Here is a 16,064-nt window from a genome sequence, read left to right as displayed (position 1 = left end):
ATGGAGGGTAGGTCCCACTGAGCCTGCTAGAAGCCCCGCCCAGGGGAACCCCTGCTGGGATCCCGACCCAGGGGAACCCCTGCTGGGATCCCGACCCAGGGGAACCCCTGCTGGGATCCCCACCCAGGGGAACCCCTGCTAGGATCACTCAGATGAAACTCCATTAGCAAAAGGCTTCCTTCTACACTTCACTGCATAAACAATAATAGGCATCTCCATCTGAGAGCAATGGGCGACGCCCAGGGCCATAAATAAGGTTTGGGTAAATGTTCACACCATAGTAAATTGAGTAAGGTTGTATGAATAAACACAACTTTGTTTGTATTCTGTAAGAGACTTCTGGTGGCACTTGAGTTACATGTTTATGCAGGCATACCTAGTGGAGAAATTCTGCTGTTGAAGACAAGGGCTTTGATATCACTATTTACATATTGCACATGCTACCATTGCATGACCTTCCGCTGTGTTGTATTTGCAGTATTTCACAAAGTTCAAGTACTCAAGAAGTCAATTTTATGAAATGGCAATGGCCGGTATATAGTATAGACCATGTTGCTGATCAAAGTCAGGGCTGTGTGATGTAACAGAGATTATAGATGGTTTACGACGGGAGCAGTGGGAGGGCTGTCACCTCCCGCTAAGGTGTTTGTGTTTGTTCTGTTAATGTGTTTTAGTGAAGCACATGCTCATATGTTCATATGAAGCATGGAAGGTTCTTCCTGCTGAATACAAATGTAATACAATAAAATACAAAGTTATAAAATACACACTAGTTAATATTAGGATGACAATGGGTGATTCCACAACAGATCCTGATCAATAAAGATGGTGGATTATTTCATGACCTTTGACATTACACTGTCTTTGAGAAAACATCTGCCCTAGTATTGTCTTACAGCGTGTGGTACTAGTGGTCGTCACCTGCCTTTCTTTATAGTGACATCATTGTATTGATTCCTGTCATGATCACATACTCTGTCATGACACGTGAGTCATGTTTCCCGAACACAACCCCAGCGGCGTCAGTAATCAGGGGCGGAGTCAGTAATCAGGCCCCCATCTTACTCCTCTCTACATTTACATTTGACATTTTATCCATTTAGCAGGCACTTTTATCCAGTGTGGTGCACAAATATTGCATTTAGAAAGTACAGCAGAAGATAAAGGATCTGATCTAATTCTTAATCTGAATCTAATGCTCTCCAGAAGCAACGCGACGCATGCATGGTGCCTCCCAAGCATCCATTTACGGTACGGCACACTCCACCGCCTACAATAGGGTATAGAGTTCTGTAAAATCCTCGTTCTCAAGAGCCTTAGGAGTCACAAAGCTCATGTGACCCAGCCCTTCATTAGTAGAACAACAGATTGTAATTTACATGCACACGTCCCACTGAGGGGATGGGGGGGTAGTGTGTTAGGGGGGCCAGTGGGTGGGTGTCACCTGCTCAAGATGATGATTTGCAGACATTTGGGGGTGATTTGCTCAACAGACCCTAAAGGCACTGTCATTTCAGGGGCCTCTTCATATGTGCTAATTATGAAAGGGGGGGGGGGGGGCAATCATCACCTTTCAGTGGCTGAAGAGACTCTACAGTTGGAATCTGATTATCTTTGTTTTTGTTATGGACTTCATTATCTTCAGCGTTATCTCTGGATGTACATTAGAATGTCATATCAGTGGTATTATGACTGCGTTCAGATTTAATTGTGTTGCAATTCATAATAATGGGTTTCATCCACTTACAAAATGAAAATTGTCACTTGCATAATACAGTTAAACTTATCTTGTGCTACTGATTTCCTACTTGTCTTTTTCTTCACAGTGCCATTTAGAAGTGTTTGATATGAATAATAGGTAGTGACAAACTCCACAGACAAGTATCATTATTTTTCAAAGCCAAACCCAGAGAAACAGCTGATAAAGGACCCCCCCCTGTGCCTGCTGGGAGATTTCTCCTCTTGAGAGTTGAGCTGCAGAGCACTGTCAGCCTTCCTCTTTTATTTATCAGTGAGTCACATTCAGAAGTGTTGGGCTTTTGGCTGTTTGCTGTAGTTTAAAGAAAGACCCATGTCTGCCTAGCTTGCTCCCAAACCCATCCTTTGTTCTAACATTGATTTAACACCCACTGGGCTCCTATTTTTTGAGTTCACAAAATATGGCATTGTAGCTTCTCTTCTTGTAATGTGCGCTTCTGCATTGAAGTTACAGTGAGCGTTGTACAATGAACTGATCTCAGGCTGTTCTTTTGATTCAAAGCTATGACTGTAGATGACAGCAGACTACATATCACAGAACAGATGGGGGAGAAATGATACCCCCTTTGAGAACACCTGGACCAGAGATCACAGCATTTCTGAGTAAAATGGCTGGTTTCATCTTCTGATCCATTTGTGCCCTCACCTTGTATCATGCTACATTTGCTACATTTGAAATTTCAACTTTTGTCTTTGTCTTGAACAAACATCTTGATAAACTGATTCTATTGGGAAACAACAACAAAAAACTGTCTGTCACCAAAATCACATCTCTCTCTCTCTCTCTCTCTGTACATTCAAAAGCCTCATGGCTCGAAGTACATAACAGTATTCTCTTTCTGTAAATATATAGAAAGCTACAATGGCTTTGTTAAGCACCCATGTTCTAGGGGTCATCTGCTTATCAACTCTTGTCTTTTCCGGGTTTGCTGCCCATGATTCCTTTATTAACACAAATCATCATTCACACATTTATTTTTATGCTCCTAACAGATGCAAAATGTCAGCAATGGTAATTGGTTGTGAGATGGGCTTCTACATTCTAAATTAGATGTGTGCATACGTTAATTGAATAGTGATTGCATTCCTGTGTCCTAATTCATCTGCAGACAAATGTGACGAAGATATATCCCCTGGATAAAATGCAGCATTGGTTGTTGTCTCATTACCTCCTCTTTGCCTGTATTTAAATGTGAATAATCGGGCAACCAATCTGTATAGAGAGTCCAGGTCACATGATTGGGGAAGCAAAATCTCCAAAAGCCTGACATGTCACTACTCTGGGCCACGGCCAAGACAACCCTGTCTTGTTATTGTTCTATTCTTTTGTCCGACATTGACTAAATCAGACTCCTCTCCTCCCCCGTATCCATCTTTCCCCCTTTATCCTTCCTGTTTTTCCCCGTGCTGTTTATGAAATGTCTTCTCCAGCTCTGAATTATTGACCAGACTGCAGTCCAGTGAGACTGAGCATGTGGTGAGCTGTTGTCCATCTTTAGCTGCACCGAGCCTTCCCTTTTTCTCCTAGAAAAAGTAGCTGAGTTTCCTCATACAAGACGTGAGAGGTTGAGAGAGTGTAAAGTAAAGTAAAAAAACGAAACAAAAAAAAAAACTGTTGGTGACCCCTTCCGGTAACACTTTATAATAAGTCAACGCTTTTTGGCATTTACAAAGTGTTAACTAATAGTTAGTTAATCCTTTATAAAACATTTTGAAACATTAACAATACATTATTAAATAGTTAATAAGCTTATTATTAAACACTATGTTGATCATTAATAAACACTGTTAAAAATTATGCATTTTATTCATAATACAATTCATAAGGTGTTTGATAACTGCATTATAATACTTTATACACAGCTTGTTAATATAGTTGCAAACCAGTAGTTTAAAAGGTGTTAATGGTACATGAGCTGGTATAGAAAGCATTAGCAAATGGTGAACAAACCATTTACATTACCTTTATAAAGCATGAGTAAATAACTAACAACATATTTACTTATGTCTTTAATTAATGTACGCCAAGTCGAATACAGGATGTACACTATGCTTTGCAGATATCTTAACAACTATTTTATAAAGACTTACTAATGATGCAACTTCTGATTAGTAATGCAAGTTATAAAGCATTTACTAACTGTTAGTTAAGGCTTTTGCGTGACCTAATCTAAAGTGTGAACTATTTATGCCTTATTAAGCATTTATAGAAAGACTATAGGCCTATAGATGTTGTGGTTTTGTTTTTTAGAAGAAATAGCTGTTAATTTATTTACCTGGGTAATAAAATAGTATTTTATTTCCATTAAGAAGCAATACAGTAGAATTGGTATAAAAGTTGGTTACCCGAAGCTGTATTTTATTTTCCAAAAATGGCTGTAATAAACTGCAAATGTTGAGCTACTCCTCGACAGGTCTGCAAACGCCTTTGAAAGCAGAGATTTGTTAAAACGTTTGTTAACCGAGATCGTAGGCCGAGGTTTACAAACAAATCGTTTTAACAAATTGAGGCGACATTTGCTGACCTGTCGAAGAGTAAACATTTGGTTTCTTATATACTACAACAATACGTGGGAAGATCCCAAATCAAACATGGCGAATCTGGAGCAGACGCCATCTTGTCAGAGCAATCAGCTGCACTTGTACTGGTGACGTCACTACATCTCCAGGGCAACGTATCAACAACTCTTTTGAGAACGTCTTCTGAACCAATAAGAACAGCATATTGGTTCAATTGCAACAACACTACGAGCGTTCTGATTGGCTAATGGGTAGTCATGCCCATAGTATATATGTCTATGGTCATGCCAGCCGCGTATTAAGTCTTTATATATATCTATGCGCGTATTGACCTCATCTGCGGTCTGATACGTATTCTTATTGCCCTCCGCTGATGTCATCTTCAAAATGAGCGAGATCGAGGAGTTTTACTATCCAGATGACAATGAAGACATCAACAGCGACGAGGAAATTCTTAACTTTCTAAAAGAGCAGAAAAGTGTGAACACAGAGAGATAAACGACAAGCGCTCAGATTGCTAGGTTTGGTTGCTCAGATTTCAGATTGGTTGCTACAGTAGGTGCTAACACCTGAAACACACCGTGAGAAAACTTGAGTAGAGCTGAACAAAACTACATGTTTTAAATGAAAAGAGCTAAAAATGCCATATAATAAACAACTTACTAACCTCGACCGTTCAGTCATGCCGGGAAATATCGTATCGACCGCTGTCACTCTCGGCTAGTAGAGCTAAGTAGTTACTGTAGTAAGACACATGCCTGTCATTACTTCAATAAAATAGTAATTTTGTGTATCACATTGTTTTGTGTCTGTTTCCTTTTGAGAAACGTATGTTCAGCCTTTGTGAATGTGAGGTTCGAGAATGGACAAGAATACCTTAATAAATAACTTATAAATGTTTAATAAGGCAGAGATAGTTCACACTTTAGATTAGGTCACGCAAAAGCCTTAACTAACAGTTAGTAAATGCTTTATAACTTGCATTACTAATCACAAGTTGCATCATTAGTAAGTGTTTATAAAATAGTTGTTACGATACCCTTGTGAATGTGAGGTTTGAGAATGGACAAGAATACCTTAATAAATAACACAAAAGCCTTAACTAACAGTTAGTAAATGCTTTATAACTTGCATTACTAATCACAAGTTGCATCATTAGTAAGTGTTTATAAAATAGTTGTTAAGACATCTGCTAAGTATTAGTGTACATCATGTATTCGACTTGGCGTACATTAATTAAAGACATAAGTTAATATGTTGTTAGTTATTTACTCATGCTTTGTAAAGGTAATGTAAATGGTTTGTTCACCATTTGCTAATGCTTTCTATACCAGCTCATGTACCATTAACAGATTATAAACTACTGGTTTGCAACTATATTAACAAGCTGTCTATAAAGTATGGTAATGCAGTTATCAAACACCTTATGAATTGTATTATGAATATTATGAATTTGAACATTGGCACACAGTGTCTGGGAAGGCCAACCTGTTTTGTTTTTTAAAATTGATTCGTGAGATTATCAGCTTGCTCAGTTACACTATCAGTGTTGTGGCATTGATTTCATAGACCAATGAGTTCAAGTGTCTTAATCAGGTCTGGTCTTGCAGTTTGCTGACCTCCATTTGACTCTTAAATACTTTAGGGAACATTTACTAGTTATGGTTCTCTACATTAGCTGTCTTGGCCTTCTCTACATTACCTTATTTTCTGGAAGATGATAGGGCTAAGAATAAGGCCTAATTATGTTCATTTGGCAATCAAGATTTTACCTGGTGGAGGTAGGTTGAAACAGGTGGATGCATGTTGTGTAATGCTGTTTCTTAATTCCACCGTATTTTACAAATCTGCCCATTTTGGCATCTGTTTTCTCCATGTATAAACTCAGACTTAATGAATAAAGGCTTAAAATTCATACAGAATGTGGATGAGGTGAATGAACATTTTTAAGAGGCTTTTCCTAAAAGCTGCTAAACTTTTCAGGGCCAGGTTACAGGTTTTATTTTGTAAGAGCAGTTTCTGCCGGGAAACCACAGTCAGCGTAGGGGAATGTTGATTACGCTGCGCACTAGAGAGAACCTCGGGTTGAAGATGGATGCTGTTTTATTGTCCTCAAATGATTATTCCAGTACTGGGTGCTGCATTGCCCAGACACTGTGAACAGCACTGAGTGACTCAAGGTTGCCTTCTGACGCATCTCTAAATTGACTTTCAGACCCCACTGAGAAAAGCCATTTCTTGTGCAATAGGTTGTATTGTGAGATTACTTGTTGCTTAGGAACAATTGTGACTTCATGCATTGAGCCTTGCTCTGCCAAGGACTTCACTTTGAAAAGACATTAATCTCCAGTAAAGCATATGCTAGTGCAGAAAATCAGTTGACTACAGCTTTAAAGTGCTCTTTTTGATTTACTTAGAACCATCACAAATAGAACAAAGGTACATACAATCTTGGCTCATTCAGGTTGGCATTTTGAGCACTGCTTAGAAAAAACACAATTTTTCCCCATGACCAAATGAAACTAAACCTTGTCATTTATAAACCCAATGTATTATTTCTTCATTATAATGAGAATGTTATTTCATTTAAGAACCCATCTCACTATTATGACCATGACTGAGAATAATAATGCCATTTTGCGCAATCAATGAAATGACTTCCAATTTACCATTGCAGACATATTGCAAGCAGTTTTTAAATTTCTGCTGTCCCTTGGAACCATGAAAAAGGTTTCCTAAAACTATGTGAAAAGCAGCATGTTATATTCACCAATTCCCTCTCTTTGTGTATGGTGTGTGTGTGTGTTCCTCTTGCTTTTTAACCAGGCTATTGAGTCTCCTTTTGAGGGTGATCTGAGTGTAGCCGAGGACTTTTTCGTGTCTAACCCTGGAATGGAGTCCATCAGCTTCATCCTGCATGGAGCCACCAGCCTGCCCCCCCTGAGTGACGGGGGGGTTCCTCAGCCGTTTGCCATTTTGTGAGTAACACCCCTGCTGTTTGATTTGTCTCCCCCTTAAACAACTACATATATACACAAAGACAAATGCAAGATTTTTTTTTGTTGGTATTTAAAATGAAATGGCAGTATTCTGAGTTGGATTATGCGATACAAGTCTCTGCACTTGATGTTTCAAAGGGAGCGTGACCAAGCTGTCCTGTAGGGCTTTTAGAAGAGTGAGCAGAGGTGGAGAAGTTGCATGCCACGTTTGGCAATCTACACACGCTTGGGTAACCCCATGAACATTGGGGTAGAGTGCTCCAGCCCAGGCATGTGCACACAGACATGAATGATTCAAAACACAGTTTTTACTGTATTGAATGCGCCCTTTATAGGGCAAATGTTGTCGATTGTTATTTATTTAAATCGTTTTTGATGTTATGGTTTTTTATTTAAAGTTTGAGGGTCTTATCATCAACAGTCAAAAGCTCGGTCATGTAACCACAGTTCACTTGAGATTGTTTTGTTTGAAGGTTGTCGAGAAACCTCTGAATTGCTGTTTGACCTTGAACAACTCCCAAATCCAAATTTGCTTGGAAGTATACTGGGCAATAACTCCAATTGACCACATAATGACCCATGTGCTGGCTCAGAGAATCCTCTGATATTGTATCTCCCCTATTGAAGTATGCGGGTAATGGCTAGCTCTTCTTCTTTAGGGACATAATTTGGAGTGCCATGGGTTTTACCAAAGAGAAAGATACTGTGCTAATGTTTCCTTGGGTTTTGATCTGTTGCCCAAATAATGAGATCCCTATGAATAATAAATACAATCGTTCTGCATGACCTTGTGGGGAAAGTAAAGTAGCCCGACATTGGAAAGAGGTAGACAAAGAGATGGAAAGATATTTAACAGAAGAGATCTTGAAAATGTCAATGTGTAGTGAGGGTTGAGTATTAGCTGTGCTGCCACTGTAGTGTCCGTCTAAAATCCCTCCCGTCCATTTCTGTTAAGTGCACAAAAATAATTTTCTTGATTAGCAGTCCCTTCCAGACCAACACCCTCGCTCTATGTTCTTCCCTCCCACTGTGGAGAAGGGGGCTGGACTTTGCAGAGCCAGACACAGTCAGGGCATGGCAGCTTCAGAGGAGCACAGCCACTTCAAATGGAATCCAAGGGGTTTTCGTACGGTCATACATTTTTCATCTGCAGCTGGCTTTGAGGCAGGAGAGGGGGCGCATCATCCGGGCTCCAATCGAAGGCTTCTAACAAACCTGATGGGCACTCAGAGACAACAGAGAGGCAGACGGGGGGAGGGGTATTATGGTTGAGGGGGGGAAAAAACAATCCTTTATTTACGAAAGATAAACAAGGACCTATGTCTGAGTCAGAAGTGGGATTTTTGTGTGCCTAAAGCTGAAATGAGAATCCAGATGTGCAGCTCTCAGACGATGGAAGCTAGAATTTATTTAATTGATCTGGTGTATATTCTGTTGGTTTAAATTATATATAATACTCTTATATATTTATTTGCGTGTTCAGGCATTATAATATTTTATAAAGCTAACCTACCAGGATTAAACTGAAAGACAAACAAACTTTTGATCCACTTTGATGTCATGTTGAAGAGGTTTAAATCTGAATCATTTGAATCAATGCACTGCTCATAAGTTATTTAAACAATATCGGAATTTTCACTTTGTGCTAGTCCTGCTGTTCCTTATCCACTACTCATATAATATTTGGTTATTTTATGAAATCTATTACAAATATTCATTATTTATATCTTGCTTTTTATTATTCTATAAATGTTCTTACATACGCTGGTTTGATTTTTTTTAAATAAATAACGCATGAAGTAATGTCGCATATGAATCTACAACAGCAGCAACTCATTAGGACTAGGATTAATAATTCATGGACTCAAGATTTAGAGGGTCAAAGATGAATATGCCACCCTCCAAAGCCTCAGTGATGGACCCCAGCTACCCACCTTATTGAACGAAAAAAGGGAACTCAAGACTAATTTAAACCTCCTCAAAACTATAGTCCACATGACCACAAGACCGAGGTTCATCAGAAAGATGACCATGATTTGTATGAAGAACGTCCAGGCTAAACCGGCGGGCCCTGCATAGTGGAAGCCCCCTCCCTCCCCTCCCCAGCAGCACACAGGGAGCTCCACAGAGATCCAAACTACCAAATTTAATGACTGATTTCCTGGCACTGCTGGATCCTCTGGGTACGGAGCCTTCCTGGACGCTAATGCTGGCTGACATCTCTGGCCTTTTTTAAACAACCAGAATGATCAAATATCATTCTGGATAGGGAAAAGCAAAGGAAAAAAACTCTGCTCTATTGTCTTTATAGAATAGGCTCTAGAATTTAACCTACTGCAAACCTAAGGTTGATAAAGTAACTCTCTGATGTATGTATGACCATGAAAATCTAGACATAATCCTCTGATTATATGGCCATATCCAAATTCATCTCCAAATTATTCTAGTGTTTTTGGTTACTCGTGTGAGATGTGACATTGGTAGGTGCTATGAAGTGCTCTGAGTGTGACTTTGACCAGAGTGTTTTTCTGAAGTGTCATTGATACAAAAAAAGTTGTAATTGATACAATTTTCTTTTCTAATTTTAGAGATTCCCACAGACTAGGCTTGCTTCCACCTGCTGTCACAGACTTGAATTTGTTGAATCCAGAATGCTCTACACACGTATTACAGACAATTGGAGCATGAACCTTAAACTTTGAAAAGGGGCTGTCAGATGGTTTTACAGACTGCTATGTCATATAGTACCACTGTAAAACTAGCTGTGTTTGATTCTTCTACATAGTTGTGGCAGGACTGTAGATGTCCTTTCATGTATTATTTATGGGAAAAATGGAGGATTCGTCTTCCACTGTCAGTAAAGTAGTGAATGCGGAGTGTCAACCTGGCAGTTCTTTGTAGACATGCCATGGGATTTCTAGAGTATCAGCTGAGACTTGTACTGTGTTGCTGGTAACCTGCGGAAGTTCCCCCCAGGACTGTGCTTCAGAGGTAGGAGGAGGGAATAGGATCACTCTAACTTCCGGATATAGTTTGTGTGCACATTAAAATTCATTTCTAGTCCTGGATTGGTACAGGTAGTCCTGTAACACAACCCCCTCATTCATGAATCACGCTCAATCATTTCCTGATATGGTTTTGGGGTTCAAAGACTGTTAATCCCCGTGTAGGAGCCTGCTGTTTTAACAGTTTGAGTATTAGTTTGGGAATTTGTATATTTATGGGGGTGGGCCAGTTTTTTTTGTAAGGGGGCTGGGTTTACTGTCTATGTATTTGCTAAGGAGATTGCATGTGTTCGGTCTCAAAGGTTGGTTATTGCTGTGACTTCGTGACGAGGGTCAGGAGACACATGTGGTACCCTGCTTTCAGGGATTAGGTCTCTAAGGGAGAGGGGAGAGCGTGCGTGTTTGATTGAACTGTTCAAAGGTTTAAGACAATGAAGGGGTGTATATGTGATTAGACAGGCATTTTGAGCCGGATTCGTGTGTGTGCACGTGTGTGCATTGTTTAACTACTTGTAAGGGCAACATTGTTATCTTAAGGGTGAGGTAGAACAAGGAGGCTCCAGATAAGATGTGACCCTCCTGGAATGCTAAATAGCTCAGTTAAGTTCAGTTGTGTGTGCATTGTGAAAGAGCAAGAAAATCCCCATGGCTAAGAACCCATTTTCTTCTCCTTCACATATCTAACACTGTATTGTTCCAGAACGTGCCCCCCATAAGCAGAAGAGATACTATCGCTGCTTACATTACATTAAGTCATTTAGCAGACGCTCTTATCCAGAGCGACTTACAGTAAGTACAGGGACATTCCCCTGATGCAAGTAGGGTGAAGTGCCTTGCCCAAGGAATAGAACCAGCAACCTTATGATTAATAGCCCGACTCCCTAGCCGCTCAGCCATCTGACCCCTTGTGTGCATATGTGCAGGAAGAGAGCAGTGGATGAGGACCACGGGCGGAGGAGTCAGGGTGTGACCCGCTGCACCCTGCAGCCCACACACTGCCCCTCCTGGGAGGAGAAGCTCAGCCTGGAGCTGCCGGAGAAGCAGGCACGCGGGGACGGTGAGCTGCCAAAGAGCAACACCACCAAATAGGATCAGATTATTGGGTAATGTTGTGTGGGCCTGGGCTCGGTCTATGAATTACAGAGGACAAAGCGTTCAGCCAACAGCCGAATGACAATGATCCGTTTGCGCAATACATGACTGGCCAGGTTATTTTTGTAGGCAATATAAGAATGCTTGTCATCTGATGTTGAACAGCACACGTCAGAAGAATGGCGCGACATTTGGATGTCTGAGTTACATCTGCGTCTAACATCTCAGTTTTATATACCCTTTTCAAAAGACAAACCAGTTCACTTTTAACGTTGAGGGAGTGGGAGGGCATAGCTCAGTGGTTATAGCACTTTACCTCAGATCAAGAAGTCGCAGGTCCATATCCCCCCTGCTCTGTTTGTCGCTTTGGATAAAAGTGCAAACTAAAACAGGAAAAAACTGGCATGAAAGAGGGACGTATTCATGGTCTGGGAGTCAATGCTTAAACAAGTGTTGTTCCTCACAGCGTGGAATCTTGTGCTGTTGTTTGGCCTGTTATCTGTGATGCAATGTCACAACCCACAAGCAGGGAGTCTGCATAGGAAAAGCAACTAAAATAGCATGGTGCTCCTCAGAATCATTGAGCTACAAGTCCCACAGGAGTCTTGAGTGTTGGTTACAAAGAGTCCTTGCTACTAAAGATGAACAAATCTTCAAGTGCATTTCAAGTGCAACCTATCCATACTCTTTCTTTTTACAGTCAGACTATTTCCTGTTATCCGTGTTTATCCAAGCCCAGCTCCTGCCACACCTCTTTCATTTATAATTATTGTACAGTGCAGCTGTAGCTGTAAGTGTGCCATCTATGAGACTTTAGGTATCATAGTAGCAATTACCTGTGGATATTTTGAAAGATACACTGTCAAATTATACATGTCCTTCCAAACCAGTGTTAACTTTCATCTAAGCCCAACACCTCATGTAGGAAGCAAAAGTGATTTGTTCTCGCTCTGTCTTTGTAGTCCTCAATAACTGTAAGAAGAATGTAGATTCGGGTAAAAAAAAAAAGGAAAGAAAAAATGGGGCATACTTCTGAGCCATTGTTGCACCTGACTAGCCACTGTCTGAATAGAATGTCTAATAGAACATGCTTTTTTCCCTCCGCTTTGGAGAAAACGAGTGATGGGGAAAATCTATGTGTGTGAAATTGCTTTGCCTCGATCTGCTCGTCAGCACAGAGAAAGGCCTCTGTTTTGATCATAATTGTTGAGCGTGGGTCTGATTATTCCAGCAGTGTGGTTCATGCCTGCTAAGTGACAGAATAATTACACACAGAGCTTAACGGTTCTCTCAAAGAGTGGAGGGGAAGCAATGATTGCAGGAGATGTGGAGAGAATACTGATGGTGCACCGGGGAGAGGCAGGGCAACACTGCAGACACCAAACTCCCTCTCTTTGTTTGAGCTCCTGTTTTATTTGACCACGGCTGTCTCCTCCCATTTGCGGTAAAGCAAGCCCATTGGAGGACAGCCTAGTCACGGGTTACTGTTGACTGATGGGAGGTCTTGGTATAATGGATTTCAACTGTTGCTAAGGCATGTGGAATGGTTACTTGTCCATTGCTGGAGTTCATTGGCTCTCTGTCCTCAGCTGCTTAACGCCAGGAGACGGGGAGGAATGTGCAGAGAGTGTGATGTCTCAGAATCACCTTGCCAGGCTGTCCTCCCCACCAGCTGCTGTGTGAGGTGTTCACGGGATCCATTTCTAATAGAGATGGAAGCGTCAGTTTCTGATTGGTCTGTACTTGACATGCCCAAATCCTGGGCATGCTGGGAACTGTGTCAGTGCTGCTGTCTGCACTTTGTTTAAGAGGAACAGTAAGACAAGGCCAGGGTTCATCTTTAGTTCAGAGCTTATGTAGAAGTTAAACTATTTTGACACTGTGGAGTAAGTGCGTTGCTCGAAGCTGTTAAATGAGCTTTCTCTACTGCCAGCCTGCGTTCATACTCACTATGATAGGCTCTCTGGGCTGCCTCAGGCTCTAAGTTTAGCCCCAGAATGTTTTTTCCTGAGAACATACCTCTAAAGTACATATGTATTTCATGGAATTTCATAACCCTTTTAATGTTTTCATTTAAACCAGAATTATTTTTTTTATTTTTTTGCGTTAATATCTTTGTATGCTCTTTAATGATCTGCAGTGGTGGTCCTTAATGTGGCTGACAGCCGAACCAAGGAGATTCTGGCTCACTACCGCCTCCCTGTAGGCCATCTCCAGCCCTTCCACCATTACCACCTGGAGCTAGTGCAGGTGAGCCCTTCCACCCACCCGCCCACTACTCCACCCACCCACCCATCCATCCATGCATCCAGCCACCCACCCATCCATCCATCCATGCATCCAGCCATCCATCCATCCATCCATCCATCCATTCCATGTTTACACAGAAGCTTTTTCTCTACATTTTCTGTTATATTTCAGGAGAACAGGCATCGCCCTTCAAAATAAAACTGTTTCCTGTCTGCTCACCATTCTTCCTGTCAGGCCCTCTAAGTGTTATCGAAACCAATGAACACGTCTTCATGTCCCGTAGATGAGCTGAAAGGATATCAGACTCCTGCTGCTGGCAATCAGCACTTATCCCCCTCTAACCTATCTAGTCTGCTACCCTCTCCTTGCTACCCAGTTTAAATTTAGGCTCACCTCAGACCACACAGCATCATTATGTCTAGCTGGAGGAACAGGAAGGGAGCCCCTGGCTGTGTGTGTGATTCCGGGAGAGCTCATGGTGCAGGCTCTGTGGAACAGTGTGAGGATGGGTTACCTGGAACTGTTGGTATTGAGTATGGAGGACTGCCCCAGGCATAATCCATCAAAAGGGAGCTGTTTGCACTGTGGGAATAGACATGAATAATCCATGTTCTCTTTACCCTTCTCAAAGCATCAGATGCCGTATATGGGGTATCCTAGCACTTCCACTGGTGTCGGCTGTACGTATTGTCTATCTATTTGAATCTGTCGGTATTTTTTCAAAGGTTCATTTGTTTTTGCCTGACATTTATACCCACCTTTGCATGTCTGGAAGATACAAAACATCTTTGCAATCTTCAAATCAGCCTCATTCTGAAGGTCATTTTGCAGTGCTTGTTTTTGTGAGACCAAATTCATTTCTCTCCATCCATTCCAAATGCCTGCAGCCCATCTGACTTACGATTAAATATTGATTTTATGTAGACATTCACAGTTCTCCAGTCTTGTTCAGTGTACTATGGATAGGTTTAAAGCAGTTCCGAAGAAGACATACACCATGGGCCAGGGTCTAGTTTAGCTGTCAACCTACAATTGGCGCACACTTGCTGATTACACTGATAAATACACAAATACATCATATAGGAGAGCAAGTTGCTTCTACCAAGCTTGAATCTGCCCTTTAGGACTCAGTGTCTGGTTGGAGTTTACTGAGGACTGGGTGACTGTGTGAGTTCACACTAGATTGCCCGTCTCTGATACAATACCATCCACACTTGGTTGCTTCTAACAACCGCCTTGGAAAATCAAATAATAAATTATTCATCGCTCTCTCAATGTTAGTAATACCATAGGCAATAATACCATTACATTGTTATTCCTATATTACTAACACACTGTTTGTTAACGATTTCCCCCCCCCAAATTCTGCCACACATATTTATTGGATTTAGGATAATTTTTGACACTGGGAATCAATGCTCAGAGTAAGATAATACTTGATTAATCCCCAGGGAGGGACATTTGTGGAAAATAATAAGAGTAAGACTGGAATAAGATGTAAAACTGTGCCGTGGATGAGATGTCCGGTAGATATGGGTTTTCCTGGCTGGAATTTGACATCACAACGTGTAAACAGCTGGGTTGATGGATGGAGCAGGCTTTGGGGGCTCCCTGACTAGCTGCTGTTTATGGTGGCTATAAAAATTGATCTGTGAAGTGTTGTTTTAATGGAAGACACTCTGGAGAGCTCTGAGCTGTAATCACTTTGTATGTGGATCTGTGGTACCTGTCCCAACTCTTCATGGACGGTTGTATTCAGGCCATCAACTAGATATTTCCTGCTTGATGACCGTACGGTAAATTCTGATAAGAACAGAACCCTTTTCCCTGTTGTAATTGAGACCTACTGAAAGCAAATCCCATTGTCATTGCAGACTACCAGGTCTGTTCCACATGGAGTAAACCTCTATGTTACTGTGGTCCGTAAGCTCAACACCCTGCCTCGACAACCTCACTTCTCCTTCACCGGGTTTGAGGTAAGGATATGTTTGGTCCAGTCTAGTCGAGGCCATTCCACTCCTGTCTAGTCTAGTCCAGTATGTGGAAAACGATTGTTAAACCTTTTTCATATTGATTGCTTCACAACAGTTCCAAATGGTTTGAACTATATTTCAAATGAATGGACTACTGTACAAAAATGCAATGATCTAATATGATATGACTAGATGACTAAATGGATTCATGAATGTATGATGAGGAAAAACCTTTTGATGAAATGAGATATTAGAGATCCAATCTCAGTTTTCCTATTTCCGAGAACCATGGCAATTAAATAAACTGTATGAAACTAAAATGCTAACTTAATCAAGCCCAGGGAAAATGTCCTATTAACTGAACCTGTTCAATGATCTCCTTCATGGCAGGAGGTATTGAATAGCCCATGGGTTTAAATGCCGGTGCATGGAGCTGCATCACTTATCTATCTGAAAGATGTGCTGCT

At 41.1% G+C, this 16,064-nt stretch overlaps 1 protein-coding gene across 1 annotated transcript in view; it reads left to right on the top strand.

The window, feature by feature from the left end:
* The window catches only part of LOC134020670 (coiled-coil domain-containing protein 33-like), a 40,065-nt gene that overhangs the window by 6,335 nt on the left and 17,666 nt on the right, over positions 1-16,064 (top strand). The window contains exons 5-8 of the mRNA XM_062460832.1: positions 7,105-7,256; positions 11,206-11,339; positions 13,515-13,624; positions 15,499-15,600. Coding sequence (XP_062316816.1) covers positions 7,105-7,256; positions 11,206-11,339; positions 13,515-13,624; positions 15,499-15,600 — 498 coding nt within the window. The remainder of the gene's footprint in view (positions 1-7,104; positions 7,257-11,205; positions 11,340-13,514; positions 13,625-15,498; positions 15,601-16,064) is intronic.

This window comes from Osmerus eperlanus, chromosome 5 (assembly GCF_963692335.1).
Source record: "Osmerus eperlanus chromosome 5, fOsmEpe2.1, whole genome shotgun sequence".
NCBI lineage: Eukaryota > Metazoa > Chordata > Actinopteri > Osmeriformes > Osmeridae > Osmerus > Osmerus eperlanus.
The sequence above is the reverse complement of the archived record's forward strand: the minus strand, read 5'-3'. Positions and strand labels throughout refer to the sequence as shown.